Source organism: Coffea eugenioides, chromosome 5 (assembly GCF_003713205.1).
Source record: "Coffea eugenioides isolate CCC68of chromosome 5, Ceug_1.0, whole genome shotgun sequence".
Lineage (NCBI taxonomy): Eukaryota > Viridiplantae > Streptophyta > Magnoliopsida > Gentianales > Rubiaceae > Coffea > Coffea eugenioides.
Window position 1 is genome coordinate 43,376,649 of NC_040039.1, and position 21,689 is coordinate 43,398,337.

The window sequence follows — 21,689 nt, forward strand, 5'->3', positions numbered from 1 at the left end:
ATTATTTGATAAAAAAAAAAAAGAAAATCAATTTCTTCATAAACCTTTGCGTTTTTTTTCCCTCACAAAATTGAGGGCGCCCGAAACAGAAAACTCTAAAATCTCTGAGTTGTCAAAATAAAAAGAAAAGAAATTAAAATTCCAAACTCCAAAATAGGCGCCAGGCGGTTTGTCGGTTACCGGAAACAAAAAAGTTATTTTGAAACACCCCAGAAACATTTGTAAGTTTTCAAAAAACGGAAAAAACAGACTATTTTAACCAAAATTGTCGCAGAAACATTCAAGATTTTGATCTCAATCTCCAATTTTCCATGTCTTTGAGCACTTTCAAGGAGACCCTTAAGCCCTGCAAAAACAACCCATCTGCATCATCTTCTTCTTCTTCATCTTTTTCTTCAATTTCCCACAATTTTGACTCTTCCATAAACCCTAGGAAACCCCCCAAATCTTCACTGTCTCAGCAGCTTTTGCGCCTTCAACACCAAGAGTCCACCTTCTATTTGCCTCGGACTCAGCTAAAAAGCCCAAAAACAGAGACCCTTTTGGGACCTGAAGCTGAAGATAATGATGATGAAGAAGAAGCGGTGGAGGAAAAAAAGCAAGATGGGATTTTTAGGCCAAAGATGGAGTCTTTTCAGTTTGATCATACTGGACCTTTTGAACCATTAGTTCTCTCTTTACCTGGTGAAATTTCTGTGGTTCAGGTGATTTGTGGATATCCCAGTATGTTAAAGCATTTCATACTGGCATTTTCCTTTTCGGTTTCTATGATTTCAATTTTTATAGCTTTTATAGAATGCGATGAAGATCAAAACCTGGCATGTAGCCCAGGGGAAAGGTTTCTCTCGTTTTTCGAGTAAAATAATGGTTTATGTAAATTCTTCTTCATTTTTTTTTCTAAAGATAATCAAAGAAGACTTCTAAATGTGCATTAGAAGAAGTAAATACATGTACTAAGATTAGTATTTGTTGTATTAAATTAGTTATATTGGAGATTAATTTGCTTACATCTGCTTGTTGTAAATGATAGTTTGACCTTGTCTTTTGTTTTAAGAGCTACTGCAACGTGTTAAAGTATATTTGTTTTATGTCGAGTGTTTTTAATTTCTACTTCCAATTTTATTTTGCACTAGTTTTCCTAATGAATTAGTTATTGGCTATTCTTTTGACGATTGATGATGGAGGACTAGTAATGAGTTGGTATTGTTTGTTGTAGTGTATAAAGAATGCTTTTCCTCCATGCTCATATAGTTTTAGTCTGTAGGATTAATCAACACGTGTGTGAATTTCCTATTAGCTAGAAGAATATGTCAGCGGTAAGAGGGATTTGATTTCCTCCACAACTGGGTGAAGTATTGGCAGATTTAGGGGTACTGTCTTCTATTTGGTGTTTGAACTTGAAGTCTTTGGAAAAGTTTTTTCCTTCTTTTTCTGAAACTGACATTTGAAAATTCTTCAAGTTCTGATTTTGGACATCTTCTGCTGTTACTTGAATTAGTTGGTTCCTGCTTCTTGTTTCTGTATGCCTTCCTTTTTTCTTATTACTATTCACTTTTTTGTTCCTTCACGAATTTTAAATTGTTGTAGTGACAGTCATCTACTTTTTCCCTACCCAACAAATTTGATATAGTGAGTCCCTCTTTGTGATGTTTCAGACCATTATGTATTCATTCTTGAGGCTTAATATAAGTGAAAAATGTTAATTTTTGTTACAGGTACCCCCATCTATTAATTGCAGACTCTTAGAACATCAGCGAGCTGGTGTTAAATTTTTATATAATTTATACAGGAACAATCATGGAGGTGTTTTGGGAGATGACATGTGAGTTTAAATTTTCTTTCCAGATATTTTCCTTGATTGAGTGGACTTTGAATTTTATTGCTGTGACTTCCAATTGAGACAATGTCTAATAGGACATTTTGTTTGCTCTTTCCTTTTTTGGTTTGCAGTTCTGTCGGTCATCACATCCTGTCTTTTTTTTTTTTTTAATTGGTTGGAAAAGGTAGAGAAGGACACAAGTATTTAAATAAGGTTAATTAGTATACAAGAAAAGCATATAAAGATGTAGAGACTAGTATCTTTTCCTTGTTCTGCTACAAATAAACCAAATTTTGCTTCTGCGTCCTCTCTCCTGCTCTGCATTGGTTAATTTGAAATGATTTTGCTGCACTAGACTTGGAAAAGGCTTATTGAGGAGTATTGTCTGATAATGCTTTATCCAACCTTCTCATTAAGAAGTCACCCCTTTTTACATTGTTTCTTTTTTGTTATTATTATAAAGTTTTCAGAATTGTCTGATGAAGAATATAGATTCTTAAGTTAGTACTGAATCATCACTTTCGTAAATCCCATTGAACTTACTAACTCAATCATCAAAGTTTGGTAAATCCCATTGAACTTAGTGTTACTCCTAATTATTTTCTAATATCATTTTCTTTTTCTGAGTCAAAAACTCTTGTTTATCAGGGGATTGGGCAAGACAATCCAGACAATTGCATTTTTGGCTGCTGTTTTTGGAAAGGACGAAGAAGCTGACAACTTAACATCATTGAGGGGAAATCAGCCTGAGAAGAATGACTGTGTTCTAATTGTTTGTCCGACATCTGTTATTCACAACTGGGAGAATGAATTTTCAAAGTGGGCACCGTTCTCTATCGCTGTTTATCATGGACCTAACCGTGATTTAATAATTGACAAACTAGAAGCTCGAGAAGTGGAGATATTGATAACTAGTTTTGACACCTACAGAATTCACGGTACTATATTGTCAAAAGTTCAATGGGAGATAGTGATTGTTGATGAGGCACACAGGCTAAAGAATGAGAAGTCAAAACTTTATAGAGCAATTTTAGAGATTAAAACCCAGAAACGATACGGTTTGACAGGAACAATCATGCAGAACAAACTAATGGAATTGTTCAATTTGTTTGAATGGGTAGTACCTGGTTGCTTAGGAACACGTGAACATTTCAGGGAGTTTTATGATGAACCTCTCAAGCATGGCCAAAGGTCAAGTGCTCCAGAAAGATTTATTAGAGTTGCTGATGATCGAAAACAGCACTTAGTGACAGTATTACGCAAGTATTTGTTGAGAAGGACCAAGGAGGAAACCATCGGGCATCTTATGATGGGAAAGGAAGATAATGTTGTATTCTGTGCCATGAGTGAGTTGCAGAAACGGGTATACCAGAGAATGTTACAGCTACCTGATATCCAGTGCCTTATTAATAAGGACCTTCCATGTAGCTGTGGTAGCCCTCTGAAACAAGTAGAGTGTTGCAAAAAGATAGTGCCCAATGGAGTCATTTGGCCATACCTTCACAGAGATAATCCAGATGGTTGTGATTCATGTCCTTTTTGCCTTGTTCTCCCTTGCCTTGTCAAGCTTCAGCAGGTAATTGATTTTCTTATTGTACCTTCAGATATTCTGCTTGTAAGGTGCTCTAAGACATTAGAGCTATTAAAAGAAACTGATCCCTTGCAAGGGCCAACTGTAGCTTTTTTACCTTTATTTCTCCGGTCGAATGCATTTTTTCATGGTCAATAGGATTCGAGGTGATGGTTGACTACCACCACTTACAGTTATATCTTATAATCACTTGAGTAAGGCCATGTGGCTACCGTTTTGCTTAAGATATGAATGGAAAATTTGGTTTAGGACAGAGTGTTTATCAATTAAGAACAAAAGTAGTGGTAGCTTCAGGATTGATCAAGTGAATTGAATGAAAGAAAGACCTCCCATCATACCAATGGTTTTTCCCCCCGATTTTTGCTGCTATATATTTATATATATATATTATATTTTATCTTTATTTAACACTTGTCTGATAGGTGAGTAATCACTTAGAGCTCATCAAACCAAATCCAAAGGACGATCCTGATAAACAAAGAAAAGATGCAGAGTTCGCTGCTGCAGTATTTGGTACAGACATTGATTTGGTGGGAGGACATACCCAGGATGAGAGTTTTATGGGTCTAAGTAATGTCAAACATTGTGGTAAGATGAGGGCTCTGGAAAAATTAATGTTCTCATGGCTTTCCCGGGGTGACAAGGTCCTACTTTTCAGTTACTCTGTCAGGTAGAAGTTTAAAGCTTTACATTTGATTAGCCTTTAATTCTTGTTTATGCATTTTTTCATAACTTTACTGCATGTAGACTATAGTTCCAGTTTCCCTTCTCAGGTGCCAAAAATTTGCATGTGCTGCTCAAAGTTTCCAGTGTATGCTTTACTGGCTCCTGGTAAAAAATTCCAAGGATCTTGAATGCGACTTGTCTGCTAAAATAAACTTTAGCAAGTCGTTATCTTTTCTTCTTTTCTCAATTTTGTTGTTTTTTTGGGTTTCTTCTTCCTTATGGGGTGCCCAATGGGATCGGGCACTGTTTTGGTTTAACGGATGGAACTTCACTCTGTTGTTTTGGAAAAGAAAAGAGAAAGCTACTCTGTGGTTGATGTTTTAAAATAATATATGGAAATCAGAATTTTACTTGGAAGCTATGTTATCTGTTGATCTTGGTCTTTAGAATAAATTAGTTGTACTTAAATGTTCTTGATATTTTGAAATAGGACTTGCAGGTAATGTCCCTGCAATGAATTGGCTCTTTGCAATAATGGATGAAGAATCTACACTTCTAAAACACTTCTAAGAGTTGAGACAGCTTGTCATTGCCCTCTTATTCTTTTAATGTTTTTCTTTTGAGCAGAATGCTGGACATACTTGAAAAGTTCCTTATACGCAAAGGCTGTTGCTTTTCAAGACTTGATGGATCTACTCCGACTGGAGTACGCCAGTCTCTTGTTGATGACTTCAACTCAAGTCCAAGCAAACAGGTTAGTTTTGACATTTGGAGTCAGTTTTGATACTGTGAGACTCAATTTTGTAATTTTACTTCTTAATTGCAGGTCTTCCTCATATCAACTCGAGCTGGTGGGCTTGGACTCAATCTTGTTAGTGCAAATCGTGTAGTGATCTTTGACCCAAATTGGAATCCTGCCCAGGATTTGCAGGCACAAGACAGGTCATTCCGTTATGGGCAGAAGCGGCATGTCATTGTTTTCCGTCTTCTTGCAGCCGGTTCTCTAGAGGAACTAGTTTACACCAGGCAGGTTTACAAGCAACAACTAGCAAATATTGCTGTTTCTGGGAAAATGGAGAAACGTTACTTTGATGGTGTGCAGGTACTGTTGCTGATTTTCTGATTCTGTGCACAGTTGTCTTCTTATATCATAGTCGTGATCATTAAGACTTGGGGTCCTTGATCCCACTTTTCAGGATTGCAGAGAATTTCAAGGAGAGCTGTTTGGTATCTGCAATTTGTTCCGCGACCTGTCTGATAAGCTTTTCACCAGTGAAATAATTGAATTGCATGAAAAGCAAGGAATAGAGCATGGAGATTGTGAGAGTTCAAAGCAGATTTTTACTGAACTTCAGAAGTGTTTTCTTCCACAGAAGGAATTAACTAATACGTCTGCGGAAGCATCTCAGAACAGCAAACCTAAAGATGCAAGTAAAGAACCGGTCGAACCAGTACTTGAAGACTTGGGTGAGTGTATTATTTGTCGACTTGGCTTTGAAAAGTTGAAGTACCTCTACTGATGCCATGCCCTCTTATGTTCCAGTAATATTCTTTTCCTTTAGTTTTTTCATTAGCAAAAGGTTTGTCAAAGTATCTATTAGAACGTAATAGGCTGGATCTAGTTTGTCACAGTGTAACTTATGCTGTAATATTCGGTTCAGGTATTGTATACGCTCACCGAAATGAAGATATTGTTAATTACGGACCCTGGATTCAAGGAGATAAAGAATTGGATACGAATTTAAAGGGCACTGTGCAACATTCACTCCTTCTTGTTGCCAGGAGGAGGAAATCAGAAGCAGTAGCAGGTTCAAGGAGATAAAGAATTGGATACGAATTTAAATGTGCAACATATAGGAGGAGGAAATCAGAAGCAGTAGCAGGTAGCAAAAATACTATAGAAAATGCTGCTTCATCCAAGATGAGGAAAAAGAGCCAGTATAGCCTCCTTGCTCAGTTCATGGGTATGGAGGAAGTAGAATTCAGCAAGTGGTTACTTTCAGCGAATCCAGAAGAACGGGAGAAAGTCCTCCGGGACTATAAGAGGAGAAAGGATAAGATTCCAAATGGCTGATATCTTTCCTCATCAGGAAGGCAGAGTTTTTGTAATGCAAATTGTAACGCTTTGTGGATAGATTTCTCTGTCTCCGTCTCTGTGGCAGTCTTTTCAGGCCAAATTGACTCTGGCCATATTCTGGCCTTCTGGCCTCATCGTAACATAGTGTAAGCGTCAATCTGTCTGTAGTTAGCAAATATGTTGTTTGTCCATAGCTCTTTCCCAAACTATGGAAGTCGGTTGCTGTCATTTGGGACTTTAGCCGTGAGTCGCTGTATGCATTTGTTTACTGACGTCTGGGTTAATTCTCTTGATCCGTTAATCTTCTTGGAAGTTTTTTTAGAGCATACTAATTGATGCACTTGGAAGACAAGGTTGAAACTCCCTCTCTCACTTGGAACTTTTTTTTTTTGGGGGCATTTTTATATCAACAATGCACTCAAAAACCGGCCTGGACTTTTGGTTTGTTTGTTTGTAGAGGAAATGGTGCTTTCATGCACAACCAATGGTGCCATCTAGCCTGTTTGTTAGGAGCAAATTGAATATGCCACGCCAGCGGATTTATTTATTTAGCACTTCATTCTTCATTCTTATATAAGATTTCGATTGAATTCAATTCTTTTTTTTTCCCCCTTGAAATAGTAAAATTATATGTTGGAAACAATTTAGATAAAGAAAATTCATTTCTAGTGGTTGTGGATGTTAATCTATTTTAACCATTAGTATAGTACTAAAGGGTAAATTTGATTACTATCTTGTTTATACAGGTCTATTTCAATCTGCCTAACTGGGAAAATATGTTGCTGGATGCCACAAAATATGTGTGAAGATTGACTACTCATATATATGGTCTTATATTGACCTATTACTCTGAATTCTTTTTTACCCTTTTGGTAGCACTGTTCCATCCTCTGTATAGCAGGTTCATAAACCCTCCTTAGAGATTTAGATACCTGAAGATCATGAACAAAAATGATGATGACAATTTCGATAGAGTTGGAGAATCAAATCCCCCGCACTCAATTTCGTGCCAGAACGCAAACTTCACAATATCATAGCATGCATACATCACTTCGAAGTCCAAAATACGTTAATCAGAAGGGAATTAATGGTGGAAGAAATATGAGACGCGCATCTAAGGTCAATAGGGCAGACCCAGCTGATGAAGCTTAATAGCAGCAGCAAAGAGATAGTGGTAGCATTCAGCCTGGCAAAGCATTAACGATTAGAGAATAGGAAGAAATGTTCAAACTTCAAAGTACAAATTGAGAGTATTCAGTGACGTTAAATGCACGTTATTCCTGCAGTAGCCCTAATTGAAAATGCAGAACTAGAATTTATCAGAGAATGGGAAGAAATGTTGTTCAAAGGAAAAAGTACAACAAATTACAAGTGCCAAATGCAGTTGAGTACAAGCCAGAAGTGAAAATTACTACCACACAGTCCTAATGGAAAATGCAGAACCAAAATAGCATTGAAGTCGAAATATTGTGGTTCTATACAACTTAGAATCAAAAACTGGAACATTGGTGAAAACAAGTGAAAGCCAGTTTGCACCTTGGCTAGATGGCCTGTTAATGATTCATCAAGTATGTCCGTCTAATCAAAGAAGAATACTAAATGAAGAAATAAGTATAGTTTGTTATATAAACCTGGGTTTTGGCACTAATCCAGGTGTCTCCCCATATGAACACACCATGCCTGCGAACGAGTACTGCAGTTGACTTTGGATAACCTCTGATCTACAGGACCAGAACGTTAAACTCTGTTAAGATTCTGCAATTGCAACCTATGCAAATAAAACTTCTATTGTACTATAAATCTGCCACCGTTCTCTAGATAATCTAAAATATTTGCTGAACTAGAAATTTGCTAGCAGAGGATACCGCTTTAGTAAGTGACTCCACAAGCTTCCTCTCACTGGGAGCATTCTCAATTATTGGCACAACAAGCTCGTCATGGTAACCATGCCCTTGAATACCCTTTATCATCTCCATGTTTCTGATCTGTATCCCAACAATTCCTGATGTACAATCAACAGAACCAAATTTAAGATAATAAGAAGGCAAGGTCGATGCAGTTGTCTTTCAATTGGAAATGTTTTGGGAGAAAGAAAATTACGTGGAACTCGTTCGACAAAGAATTAATCATTGTCACAAGGCAAGCATCCAATCCATGACTGTGAATCACAGCTCCTGCATTACACATTTCATAAACCTATAGAACACAAGAAGTCAGGGTAACATACATGCAAAAATGGCGAGTCAGGAAGATGTCGAGGATAATTAAAATGTATCGGGATAACAACAAATGAGCAAGCTTAGAACTGATGTACCTTGAGAAATAGAGGAGCACAGTCAGTACATTTTGGAGGGTTGTTAGGATATGACTTGGTAGGAGGTGGAGAAAAAATAGATCCACTAGAAGAAAGAACATACATGTCCTCTGGCGACATCCTATCCTTCTGTACACCTACGATACATTATATCGTATTAGCAGAAAACAGGAGGGAGAAGGCAGCAGTCAGAGACAGAAGAAGGGAGAGAAAACCTGAAGGAGACATGACTATGAATTGATTCTGTTTGGAGACATTATGCTCATGGACTTTCACGGTTACACTACCTCCAGTACCTGAAAGCCATCCAAGTTTATAAAATTGCATAGATAGTTCTGACACTAAAGCCTTTGTTTGCTTCAAAGAGTTGCTTTGAACTCTTGGCCAATATGCAGCTTCAAACGCGTCTGCTGGTATTTCAAACACTTCCGCCTGTGGAGAACTCATGCTGGCTTCTCTGCAATGGACATTGATGTTGATTCAGCTTCTCAAGTTTCAATCAAAATGCTACTATATCCACAAGAAGCATATTCAATGCAGTTTTATGTACTAGACTAACCATGGTTCAAAGTCGCGGTCGCGGTTGCGGTCGCAGCCTGGACCGTTCCACATCGGTCTCGGCATATCGGTCGCGGTCTCGGTCTCGGCGAGACGCGAATTTTTGAAATATTTAACATTCTAAAAATTGTAAAAAATATGATAAACAAAAATAATTAAAAAATTTGTAAAAATAATAAAAATTCGAGTTGACTCGGGATGACTCGGAGTGACTTGGTAAAACTCGGCCGTTTCAACCCTTCACGGTGACGTCTCAGCGAGTCACGTATCCCGGTATCATTTCGTCGCGGTCTCGTCTCGGACTAGGCCGAGACGGTGACGACTCGGCCGAGTCGTCTATGTCTCGACCGAGTCGCCGAACCATGAGACTAACTGCATATTTCATGCCTATTTGGCTATGAAATCATTTTCACATTTGCAAGAACCTGAAACAAAACTTCTGTTTCTTTTTTTCTTTTTTCCATCTATAACAAGTTTGCAAGGGCCGGTGCAATAGCAATCCAGAAAGTTTATATGATTAGGAATGTTAAAACAACCTAAAATAAGCAATTTTGGTCACATTCTCATTGACCTCGAGGGCCAATAAAACCAGATAGATTTTCCTACATGGACAGCCATATATAATTTGGCTAATTCAAACGTCACAACCATATACTCGTTACAGAAAACAAAGATAGTTACATAAATTTATCCCACAATAAGTCACTAAATCGCTCCAAGCTTTTCAAAGAAAACTCTATAACATCATCCACTAATTAACTTTTTGTAGAACATTAGCCTGATCTAGCCAAAAGATTTGAACTTGCAATAAGTTGTCATAAAAAATTTAAAAAAAAGGGACACCTCTGTGAAGAATGAAGATAGCAGGATTTGAGGAGGTAATAGATAGTAAAATGTGATATGCGTAGAGAATATATGAAGGTTTAAACACGTATTGCGCAAGACTGAAAAAATATGTTGAGGGAAACCAGAAGATGGGAAAGCTGTGAAGTCTAGATAACCAAGCCAGAATTTTTTTTTGCACATCAAGGATGGCCATTATTGTTCCAAGAAATGTCTAAATGCAATGACCAAATAGCTAATCAAGATACTATAAAGCTCCAATTCCATGCAATATTCAATGTTCCTTGAAGATTAGATTTTGACTTGACGTTACAAACAATTTATTCTAATCTTTGAGCTTTTTTATGCGAATTTAAAAAGACAAGATTACACTTTTCTTTCTTTCTTCTTCCTTTTTTTTTTTTTTTTTTGGGGTGTTGGGGGGGGGGGGGAACGGTTTGAATTTGCAATGGCTATCTCGTTGTGTATGCATGCACCAGATTCATAAACTTGTCTAACCCATAATTCACTCCTACCAATTAACCAGGCATGCAAATAGACAAATGGTCATTCATTCAGTCGTCAAATTCACATGTAAAAAGTTAGCATTTTTCTTCGAGTATGTGGGAAATGTTAAAATTAATAAACATGCTTATGTTCTCCATATCAATGGTTAGCTTCACCTAGCAGGAATTTTTACTACTTACATCATAAGATAGACCAAGTGCCGTGTACCTGTGGTAGCCCTCTGAAACAAAGTAGAATGTTGCAAAAAGATAGTGCCCAATGGAGTCATTTGGCCATACCTTCACAGAGATAACCCAGATGGTTGTGATTCATGTCCTTTTTGCCTTGTTCTCCCTTGCCTTGTCAAGCTTCAGCAGGTAATTGATTTTCTTATTGTACCTTCAGATATTCTGCTTGTAAGGTGCTCTAAGACATTTGAGTTATTAAAAGAAACTGATCCATTACAAGGGCCAACTGTAGCTTTCCCAGACAGTCATTTCACTTATGATATGAATATACAGATTGGTTTAGGATAGAGTGTTCATCAATTAATAACAAAAGTAGTGGTAGCTTCAGGATTCATCAAGTGAATTGAATAATAGAAAAACCTCCCATCGTACCCATGTTTTTTTTCCCAGACGTTTGCTTAATATAATATATATAGACTATTATATATAATATAATAGAAGGTCCTACTTTTCAGTTACTCTGTCAGGTAGAAGTTTAAAGCTTCACATTTTATTAGCCTCTAATTCTTGTTTACACATTTTTTCATAACTTGACTGCATCTAGACTATAGTGCCAAAAATTTGCATGTGCTGCTCAAAGTTTCCAGCATATGCTTTACTGGCTCCTGGTCAAAAATTCCCAGGAATCTTGAATGCTACTTGTATGCTGAAATAAACTTTAGCAAGTCGTTATCTTTTCTTCTTTTCTCAATTTTGTTGTTTTTTTGGGTTTCTTCTTCCTTATGGGCCCAATGGGATCGGGCACTGTTTTGGTTTAACGGATGGAACTTCACTCTGTTGTTTTGGAAAAGAAAAGAGAAAGCTACTCTGTGGTTGATGTTTTAAAATAATATATGGAAATCAGAATTTTACTTGGAAGCAATGTTATCTGTTAAGTTTTGGTCTTTATTGGTCTTAGAATAAATTAGTTGTACTTAAATGTTCTTGATATTTTGAAATAGGACTTGCAGGTAATGTCCCTGCAATGAATTGGCTCTTTGTACCATAATGGATGAAGAATCTACACTTAGCTCTAAACACTTCTAAGAGTTGAGACAGCTTGTCATTGCCCTCTTATTCTTTTAATGTTTTTCTTTTGAGCAGAATGCTGGACATACTTGAAAAGTTCCTTATACGCAAAGGCTGTTGCTTTTCAAGACTTGATGGATCTACTCCGACTGGAGTACGCCAGTCTCTTGTTGATGACTTCAACTCAAGTCCAAGCAAACAGGTTAGTTTTGACATTTGGAGTCAGTTTTGATACTGTGAGACTCAATTTTGTAATTTGACATCTTAATTGCAGGTCTTCCTCATATCAACTCGAGCTGGTGGGCTTGGACTCAATCTTGTTAGTGCAAATCGTGTAGTGATCTTTGACCCAAATCGGAATCCTGCCCAGGATTTGCAGGCACAAGACAGGTCATTCCGTTATGGGCAGAAGCGGCATGCCGTTGTTTTCCGTCTTCTTGCAGCCGGTTCTCTAGAGGAACTAGTTTACACCAGGCAGGTTTACAAGCAACAATTAGCAAATATTGCTGTTTCCGGGAAAATGGCGAAACGTTATTTTGATGGCGTGCAGGTACTGTTGCTGTTTTTCTGATTCTGTGCACAGTTGTCTTCTTATATCATAGTTGTGATCGTTAAGACTTGGGGGTCCTTGATCCCTCTTTTCAGGATTGCAGAGAATTTCAAGGAGAGCTGTTTGGCGTCTGCAATTTGTTCCGCGACCTGTCCGATAAGCTTTTCACCTGTGAAATAATTGGAATTGCATGAAAAGCAAGCAATAGAGCATGGAGATTGTGAGAGTTCAAAGCAGATTTTTAGTGAACTTCAGAAGTGTTTTCTTCCACAGAAGGAATTAACAAATACGTCTGTGGAAGCATCTCAGAACAGCAAACCTAAAGATGCAAGTAAAGAAACAGTCGAACCAGTACTTGAAGACTTGGGTGAGTGTATTATTGTCGACTTGGCTTTGAAAAGTTTCTCCTCCAGTTTTTTCATTAGCAAAAATGCTATAGAAAATGCTGCCTCATCCAAGATGAGGAAAAAGAGCCTGTATAGCCTCCTTGCTCAGTTCATGGGTATGGAGGAAGTAGAATTCAGCAAGTGGTTGCTTTCAGCGAATCCAGAAGAACGGGAGAAAGTGCTCCGGGACTATAAGAGGATAAAGGACAAGATTCCAAATGGATTATATCTCTCCTCATCAGGAAGGCAGAGTTTTTGTAATGTAAATTGTCCATAGATCAATAAATCTTTCCCAAAATATGGAAGTCGGTTGCTGTAATTTCTTCATTTGGGACTTTAGCCGTGAGTCGCTGTATGCATTTGTTTACTGACGTCTGGGTTAATTCTCTTGATCCGTTAATCTTCTTGGTAGTTTTTTCAGAGCATACTAATTGATGCACTTGGAAGACAAGGTTGAAACTCTCTCTCTCTCTTACAAAAACATATACATATACCTTCTAGTGCGAAATTCAGTGATATCTTCTTCCAAAAAAAATTAAGGAAACTGAAGTTTCTGGTGTTCAGTTTATATAGCACCGTAAGTGTTAAATTTTCAATCCTATCATTACAATTCTATGATTTTATGACACAAAATTGCAAACTCCGGTCTAATGCTGGTAGGATTGCTAATGTAGAATGTTATTTGGAGGATTGCACTCTCGCGATTTATGTCTATTGGACCATATATGTTTTGATACTTGGGAGTCCTGGATTAGACCTAATTCTATATCTGTGGAGCTTATCTTGGGCTCCTCCTGTTGTGTTGTGGACAATGTTTTCAAACCCGGACCGGACCGGCCGGGTCGACCGGTTCAACCGCGATCCGGCCATGTGTCCGGTCCGGTCTATAACCTATGTTGACTTTTATAAAAAATCGGGCAAAACCGTTAAAAACCGTTCAAATCTTCAAAATCGGGTCGGACCGTGAACCGCGGTTTCTAATTTTTGAGTCAAAATTGACAAAAACTTCAATTTTGACCGAACCCTAATCTTCATTCTTCATTTCTCACTTCGGCACTTCGCTAGTTCGCCGCTCCAGTCTTCCTCAGTTCCTCTTCGCACTTCACTTCGCCGCTTCGGTTGTCCTGGTTCCTCTCTCTACAATTGCCTTGCCTGCGCCATGCCGCCATCTCTATTTCCTTCTCCCCTTAGTCCCTTACTATAAATCTCTAATCCCTTCTCCAAAGTGTGGTGTGGATCACTTTTGGAGAAACGGCGTAGATGACCACTGGTTGGTGGTGCTCGTTGTCGACTGTGGGCTGAAGGTGCGGCTGAGCAGGGTGATTGAGGTGGTGCAGCAGCGGTGCAACTGGTGGTTTCTTGATTTTGTGGGAGTCTTTGCTTACTTTAGTGGAGCTGGACGTGGGCCCTGTAGCTCTCTCCTCGCAGACGGCCTGCCGTTCTTCTAATCATTGACGAGAGTGTTCCAGAAACTGGGTTCTTTTAGGTTGAAGGTTTAATGAGATCTATATGTATCTTGCTTCTTGAACCGTCGTCACTAGTTTTATTAAGTTCCTTCATCAATGGAAAAAATCTGGTTTGTCCTCAAATTAGATAAGTCTGTTTGTCCTGCAAATTTTTTTTTTTACTCGTTAGTTGGCTCTGTTGCCTGGCTTGAAGATTGTAGCAATTATAATGCTTAGCTGGAACATAAAATTGAAGAAGAAATAAAACATTTCTGGTTCCTCCTTGCTTCCAGTTTGCAACCGAGAGAGTGAGGGAGAGAATTAAAAATTTGCTAGCTTTATTTCTCCCGCTTGTAACCTGGAAACCGTGACCCAAAAGTGAGGAAAAAATGAGTGACTGGTGCGGCTTAGGAAGAACTGAAGCAGGAACTAAAAGTGCAGGCTGCAACTTTCAAATTCTAGGAGGAAAAGGGAAGGTAAAATTCTGTAATAACCTCTTACGCGTCTAATATACATGATACTTAAGCTGCCTGTGAATTTAGCTAGGAAAATGGACCCTTGGCTGAGGGAAAAAAAAATCTGTGCAGCAACCGAAAGTTTACTAGGAAGAAAATGTGTTCCAAAAGCAATTCTGCAGCGAGCTTTTCAACTCAGGATTTGGCGATTTTCCCTTAATTAAGTGACTGTATAGCTGTGATTGGTGTTTTGTTATCTGCTTTTAGAGGTTTTAGTTTCTTATAATAATCTATGTGTGGTTTACACAATTTCTTTAGGTGGTTTGCTTCTTTGAAACTTAATCACAAACAAATTGAATCGGTCCGTTTTTGAGTTGCTACAATTCTATTTCATTTTTCAAGTTGCTACAAGCCTACTTTTTTATTGTGATTCAACTGGCCCATCATTAGTTCAAAGACTTTAAAAACCTTTTGCCTTGTCAGTAACAATCTTGATTTAGCAAGTTTTCTCTATAAATTAGTTTGTCCTCTTTAACAAGATGCATCAGTTTTTGACATTATTTTTGCAGGCCTACTCATTTTGGAAGAGTTTTTTGACTAGTTAATATTGTGTGTGGATTTGCCGCTTTAAGTTCATACATCATTGTAGTGACTCATATCGTATACTTATTTGATGTCTTTGAAAGTTATTTGATGTCTTTAAATCTCTATGCTATTATTTAAAAGTATATTTGATGTCTTTAAATCTCTGTGCTATTATTGCTCTTATATTTATGGGCAAATTACATTTTACCCCCTTGTGGTTTACCCTTTTTTTACATAACCCCCCTATGGTTTCAAAAGCTATACATAACCCCCTCATGGTTTGGATTAAAGTGTCAAAGTGACGGAAATAGTCACTCGTAACGGAACTTCTAAAAATGTCAAAATTACCCTTATAAATACATGACACATTAACCCCGTATGCTTTTTATATTTTACCATATAACCCCCTTATGGTTTAGTACTTTACCATATAACTCCCTTATGATTTTCAAAATATACACATAACCCCCCTTGGTTAATAAATAATTTTTAACTTTACATAAGGGTAATTTTGACATTTTAAGTGACACCGTTACGAATAATAATTTCCGTTACTTTGACACTTTAATCCAAACCATAAGGGGGTTATGTATAGCTTTTGAAACCACTGGGGGTTATGTGAAAAAACGCTAAACCACAAGGGGGTAAAGTGGAATTTACCCTATATTTATTGTGGTTCAGCATTTATATCTTATTCTATGCATAGGTATGTGTGTGTCTATATATATATATATATATTTATTTATTTATTTATTGAACCCCGGTTGAACCGGTCCGACCGGTTGAACCTCGACCCTTTCATCTCACCGGTTCGATTGACGGTCCGGGTTTGAAAACATTGGTTGTGGATGGAAATTATACAGCCAAATGCTTTCGTGATGCTTCCATGGGAATTTATATTCTTGCTCCTTTTGATTCTGTTATCAAGCTGATTTATTTCCATCAATTCTTTCAGAAGATAATGGTAATTTCTTTCACCGGAGACTAGGGATCAATGGGATACATGCTGCTACATTGCTTTGTTCAAGAAAGAAACAAAGCTTTTCTTTTTTTCTTACTAGATTACAAGTGTAGTAGTAACTTTACCCAAATACATGAATGTTGCCACGAAAACAAAAAGTTGGTTTGGTCCTACCTCAACAAACGTCTATAGATTCAATTATTTCAATGGTACCCACAAACCGTGTGGTCCAACTTGGAAGTCTTTGCTTGGAGCAGTACTTTTCTAGTTTTCCAACTTGGAAGGAAATTTCGTTTTGGAAAAACATGAAATGAAAGATAAGTAATGGATTCCGTGCTTTGTGACGCTAGCTTTTGAATGTTGCCCATCTCTGGCTGCAAAAAATATATAGTTCAACTATTCAACTTCAACCAAAGCACTTCACCTTCATCTGTTAAAGAGTTTCACTGAATATGGCTGAAGCTGCACTCAGTTGTGTTAGTGTGATCTTGAATAAGATACTTCCACTTGCTGCCGACGAGGTCAGCCGGGTATGGGGTGTAAAGAAAGACCTTGAGAAGCTTGCCAAGAACGTAGAGATGATGGAAGCTTTGATTTTTGATGCTAAATGCAAGCAACCAACAAGCAAAGCCGTGCAGCTCTGGCTCAAAAGGCTCCAGTCCATAGCACGTCATGCTGAGATCGTGTTGGATGACTTCGGATATGAAGTTCTGCGGCAGAAGGTCGAGAATCGGAAGCGCGACAAGGTACGCAACTTCTTTTCTTCCTCAAATCCTATTTCCTTTCGTTTAGAGATGGCTAACAACATCAAGAATGTTAGCGCATCTCTAGAGGAAGCTTACAGAGAAGCAAATCAAATAGGGCTTCATCCAGCTCAACTACCCATGACATCTGCTGATCACAAAGAGGATCGGTTGACTGTTCCTTTTCTGGACGAGTCAGAAATGGTGGGAAGGGAAGTTGAGGTATCTCAAGTTGTGAGCATGTTAATTAGCTCAGATTATAAGAAGGATTTACCTGTCATCTCAATAGTTGGGATGGGTGGCCAGGGTAAAACAACCCTTGCACAGCTGGTGCTAAAAAATGAGAGTGTAACGAAGCATTTTGATAAAAAAATATGGGTTTGCGTGTCTGATGATTTCAAAGTGGAGAGGCTGTTGAACGAGATGCTTCAATCCCTCGGGGAAAAGAATGCTGAGACGACAAACAAGGAAGCATTGGTGAGGAAGCTTCAAGAAAATCTGAAAGGTAAAAGTTGCTTGCTTGTGCTTGATGATATTTGGAATGACGATCGAGAGAAATGGGATCACATGAGGATATGTCTGTTGGCAATAGGGGGTGCTCCAGGAAGCAAAATATTGGCTACCACACGTAGTGATGAGGTAGCCTCAGCAATGCAAACATCTGGTGTGCATCATCTAGACATCCTCTCAGATGATCATAGCTGGATGTTGTTTGAAAAACTAGCTTTTGCAGATGGTGGTGCAAGAAGGACTCAAGATCTGGTGGACATTGGCAGAAGGATACTGAAAAAGTGCGGCAGCGTGCCATTAGCGATCAAAGCGATTGGAGGTTTGTTGTATTCCAAAAAGAATGCCTCGGAATGGTTGACGATTGAGAAGACCAATATTGCAAATGGAGTCATTTCTGTCCTGAAGCTGAGTTACGAGAACTTACCTTCATGGTCAGTGAAACAATGCTTTGCAAGTTGTTCCATTTTTCCGAAGGACGCTCGCATGGAAAAACACAGCTTGATACAGATTTGGATGGCCCAGGGATTTATTAATGATGCCAAGGGAGGAGGTCATTTGCAAATGGAGGATATAGGCAGTGACTATTTCAACGTATTGCTTCGGAGTTCTTTGTTGCAAGCTGCTCCTGAGTACGGAATCGAGTTCTGCCGGATGCACGACCTTGTGCATGATCTTTCACTGCAAGTGTCAAATAATTGTTTCTTAAATACAGAGGATGGCATGGTGGTCAATCATGATGATGAAGTTATGCATTTGACCATCATTCGGAGTCGAGGGAAGGTGTTAAAGAAGATCAAAGGGATTCCTCCAAATTTGCAAACGCTTTATTATCTTGGGGACGGTGGTATTATGCTCAAAGATATTTTGGAAAGGTCTAGATACCTTTCTGTATTAAAAGTAGACTGCTACGATGTTACTCATCTCCCGAATGCAGTGGGTGATATGAAACATTTAAGACATCTTGATATCAGTGAAACTGTAATCACCGCTCTGCCAGATTCGATCACAAAGCTCTACAATTTGATGACCTTGAAAATACGTTACTTGGAAGAGATACCTAAAAAGTTTAGCAATTTAATTAACTTGAGGCATATCGAGTTTTCCAAGGTTTTTCGGGGTCGGTCCCGATGTTTGTTCCCTGGGATTGGGCAGTTGGCTAATCTTCGGACGTTGCCCCACTTCGTGGTAAGCCAAGCCAAGGGATGTCAACTTGAGGAGTTGGAACACTTGCGCAACCTCGGAGGCGAGTTAAGAATATTTGGACTTGAGAATGTGAGCAACTTTGAATCCGCAGTAAAAGCAAATTTGTCCGAAAAATCAAGCATTCAAAGTTTAGAATTTTCATGGAATGGCACGAAAGAAGATTGCGACGACAACAATATCAACGGTGTCATGGAAGGTCTCCAACCTCACCCAGACTTGAAAAGTTTAGCCATTAATGGTTTCGAAGGTTCAAGGTTTCCGTCGTGGATGGTGGCAAAGGATCACTTGACGGTACTTCGGAATTTGGTGCACCTCACGTTGGGAGGATTGGGTAAGTGTGAACAAGTACCACCACTAGGGGACTTGCCTTGTCTCGAGTCCTTAACGATGATCTCCTTACACAATGTGAAGCGCATTGGGGCTGAATTCTATGGTCTCGATATAAATGCAAGGAGCAGCACTTGTAGTAGAGAGGTGAAAGCAGTCCCTCTGTTTCCGAAACTATCGCGTTTTGTGCTGTTGGGCATGGGAAGTCTAGAGGAGTGGTCAGATGCAATGGTTCCCTCGGATTCTTCTTCATCAATTAAGTTATTCCCTAATCTCCGGGACTTGAATATCTCAGGTCTCCCCAAGTTGGCTGTTTTACCAGATATGGAGAACTTGACATCTCTTAAGGAGTTGAGAATATGGGAATGCGGAAGCTTGGCCTGTATAAGGAATTTGAATAGCCTTACATCTCTTGAATCCTTAGTCTTAAGTGACTGCCCTGCTTTATTAGATGCTTCTCTGGATATGAAAAACCCCCAATCCCTACGTACTCTAGGCATCTCAGGATGTGATAAGTTGAATCCTTCATTGAATAATAATCTTGAGAAGTTCACGTCGCTCGAGTGGTTGAGGGTCGTTTCTGATGACCCTGGTTCTTGGCCAAGTATGGTTCTCCACCATCTGGCCAACCTCCGCGAGTTGGAACTCGGTGGCTTCTCTGACATCCTTGACCTTGATCATTTCCCGTGGCCACACTCCATCACCAATCTCGTCTCTCTGGAGAGTCTTGAATTGCGTGGATGGCCAAAAATCACGTCTCTCCCAGACCAAATTCAGCATCTCTCTACCTTGAGAAGGCTAGAGATAGGGGAGTTTGAGGGGTTGGAAGTTCTTCCAGAGTGGATGGGTAGCCTTCGGAATCTTCGAGAATTGGAGATTCGTGATTGCTCTAACCTCAGACAATTGCCCTCTGCAGAAGCAATACGACACCTCACCAATTTAAATTATCTACGTATCAACTACTGTCCTCTTTTAGCAGAGAGATGCACCAAAGGAAGTGGCGCAGAGTGGCCCAAGATTGCACATATTCGCCTTTGTATCGGTAGGAGACTATGAAAGTTTACTCTCTCTCTCCCTCTTTTTTTTTTTTTTTTTTTTGGAGTGGTGAACACTGCTATCGACTGGCCGAAATATAGACATGCGCATGTATTTTAAAAGAAAAATTACAAATGACTAGGAACTGAATGAAAATTTTGTTTTCAAAGTGTCCAACTATAGGTATTTCCCTTGAGCCAAAAGTAGCATTGCAAGCGTTGTCAGTCATTCTGGATTCCAGAAATTTTTTATAGGCTGCGTTTGGATTGATGAATTTGGATCTGAAGAAGGTTTTGATAAGGATGGAAGATTTAAAATCCTTTGTAATCCAATCTATCTTGTTTGGAAAAGAAAACGATTTGACTAGAGTATTTCAAATTCATTTTTGAAATTCGCTGTTTCGATTAATTAATCTCTACCAGAAATTTCAAATCCTTCTCTATTAAAGAAAGACAATAATGTTATATTTGATAAATTTATAGAAATATTTGTTATAGTGGCTCATATTTTGCATATTTAGGATGTCTAATCAAACAATGTATTTACAGCAAAAATGTTTTGAAATTTCTCCGATTAATAACACAAGAAATTTTTCGCTGCTAAATTCTACAATTTGTCACTGCTACAGTTGAGGTCTAAACTTCGAACTAAGTATCCTTTCAAATGAAAATCTCATATTTCTAACATCACACCTGAATCCCATAAGCTCATGTACATGGATGGCCTTTGGCAGAGAATACTTTGCAGTGAAGTTGGGGAAAAAAAAAAAAAGAAGGAACAAGTCCATAGTCTGCAAATGACTGCTTTTAACCTGTCCTAATCATTTGAGAAGAATCTTAGACATTAGAAATAAGAAAAGCTCTAAGTTTTCCCGCTTTAGCAAGTCACTTGCCTTACAGGCGAGGAAAGCAAGAGATTTTTGATGTTTTGAAAAACACATGACATTGCTAGAAATGTGTCCAGTTTGCAAGAAATAGATAGACTCCAAGATTACCAATATCAATAATTTGTTTTTCATTTTGTAACAAAACATACTCATTCATCCCAAGTAATTCATCTTCCGCCCGCAAAGATTGAATCTTGAGCTGCTTTTGACATATATTCAGTTGTTGAATTTTGATATTTTAAGCAGCATAAATCAACTAAAAAATGTTAGGAGTTTACCTCCCCTGTCACCGGAAAATAATTTCCCAGCACTCCCAAGTTTATTTATTTATTTTTTTAAAAAAAAAAGGGAATCACATTACACCATATCAATTTTGACTGCTGCTGTCCAGAATCACAATCACTGAAGAAGTTTAGCTAAAAATTAGGGCTTAAAGCTAATTTCAGCCAAAAAAAAAAAAAAAAAAAAAAGAAGAAGAAGAATGAGAAAACAAATTACAAAAGTAAAAGTTAAATCAAGCACGCATAAATGATTCAAAACAACAAATCATAAAATCTCGAAGAGAAAGCACAAAATTTGGAGATAAAAAAAAAAAAAAAAGACAAAGAAAGCCTAATCACCAAAAATCTCACTTGTAGCTCAAAAATTACAATCAAGAAGAAGCACTTCAAATACAACGCTGTCTCGAACAAACAAATCAAGAGTCGTATTCACAGAAATTGGTTGATTAGAGACACCCTAATCACTAAATACGGTACGGGGAAGAAAAAAGACACCATGAGAATAATGAGGAATTACCATTCTCTAAGCTGGGAAGACTGAAGAGTAGTAGTAAATTTCATAGAGTGCATGATACAAAAATATGAGTGTAGAGACAGTTGGCGCTCGACTTCTCTTCTTCACAATTGAATTCACAGAGGAGTGAGTGGGTGACTCAGTCGTGATCGAGGAGGAGTGGATTGCTTTGGGGACAGAGTTTGCCATAGGTTAGAA

At 38.3% G+C, this 21,689-nt stretch overlaps 4 protein-coding genes across 4 annotated transcripts; 3 read left to right on the forward strand and 1 right to left on the reverse strand.

Annotated features, from left to right (window-relative positions):
• The first annotated feature begins 245 nt into the window (after positions 1–245).
• Positions 246–6,515, forward strand: LOC113772200 (switch 2-like). The gene is made up of 9 exons (XM_027316786.1): positions 246–704; positions 1,716–1,822; positions 2,468–3,395; positions 3,833–4,080; positions 4,704–4,830; positions 4,903–5,178; positions 5,273–5,543; positions 5,738–5,884; positions 5,960–6,515. The coding sequence occupies exons 1-9, from the start codon at positions 312–314 to the stop codon at positions 6,148–6,150; spliced, it is 2,688 nt and encodes an 895-aa protein (XP_027172587.1). The 5' UTR covers positions 246–311; the 3' UTR covers positions 6,151–6,515.
• Positions 6,516–7,273: 758 nt separating this feature from the next.
• LOC113771750 (probable bifunctional methylthioribulose-1-phosphate dehydratase/enolase-phosphatase E1) lies at positions 7,274–8,914 on the reverse strand. The gene is made up of 6 exons (XM_027316314.1): positions 8,683–8,914; positions 8,468–8,604; positions 8,254–8,349; positions 8,019–8,138; positions 7,785–7,874; positions 7,274–7,339 (listed from the first exon to the last, which is right to left on the reverse strand). The coding sequence occupies exons 1-6, from the start codon at positions 8,912–8,914 to the stop codon at positions 7,274–7,276; spliced, it is 741 nt and encodes a 246-aa protein (XP_027172115.1).
• Positions 8,915–11,046: 2,132 nt separating this feature from the next.
• Positions 11,047–12,958, forward strand: LOC113772201 (switch 2-like). The gene is made up of 4 exons (XM_027316787.1): positions 11,047–11,069; positions 11,686–11,812; positions 11,885–12,160; positions 12,256–12,958. Exons 2-4 carry the CDS (start codon positions 11,687–11,689, stop codon positions 12,352–12,354), a joined length of 501 nt encoding a protein of 166 aa, XP_027172588.1. The 5' UTR covers positions 11,047–11,069; position 11,686; the 3' UTR covers positions 12,355–12,958.
• Positions 12,959–16,444: 3,486 nt separating this feature from the next.
• Positions 16,445–19,831, forward strand: LOC113771751 (putative disease resistance protein RGA3). Its single transcript, XM_027316315.1, has one exon. It carries the CDS (start codon positions 16,445–16,447, stop codon positions 19,829–19,831), a length of 3,387 nt encoding a protein of 1,128 aa, XP_027172116.1.
• The last annotated feature ends 1,858 nt before the right edge of the window (positions 19,832–21,689 follow it).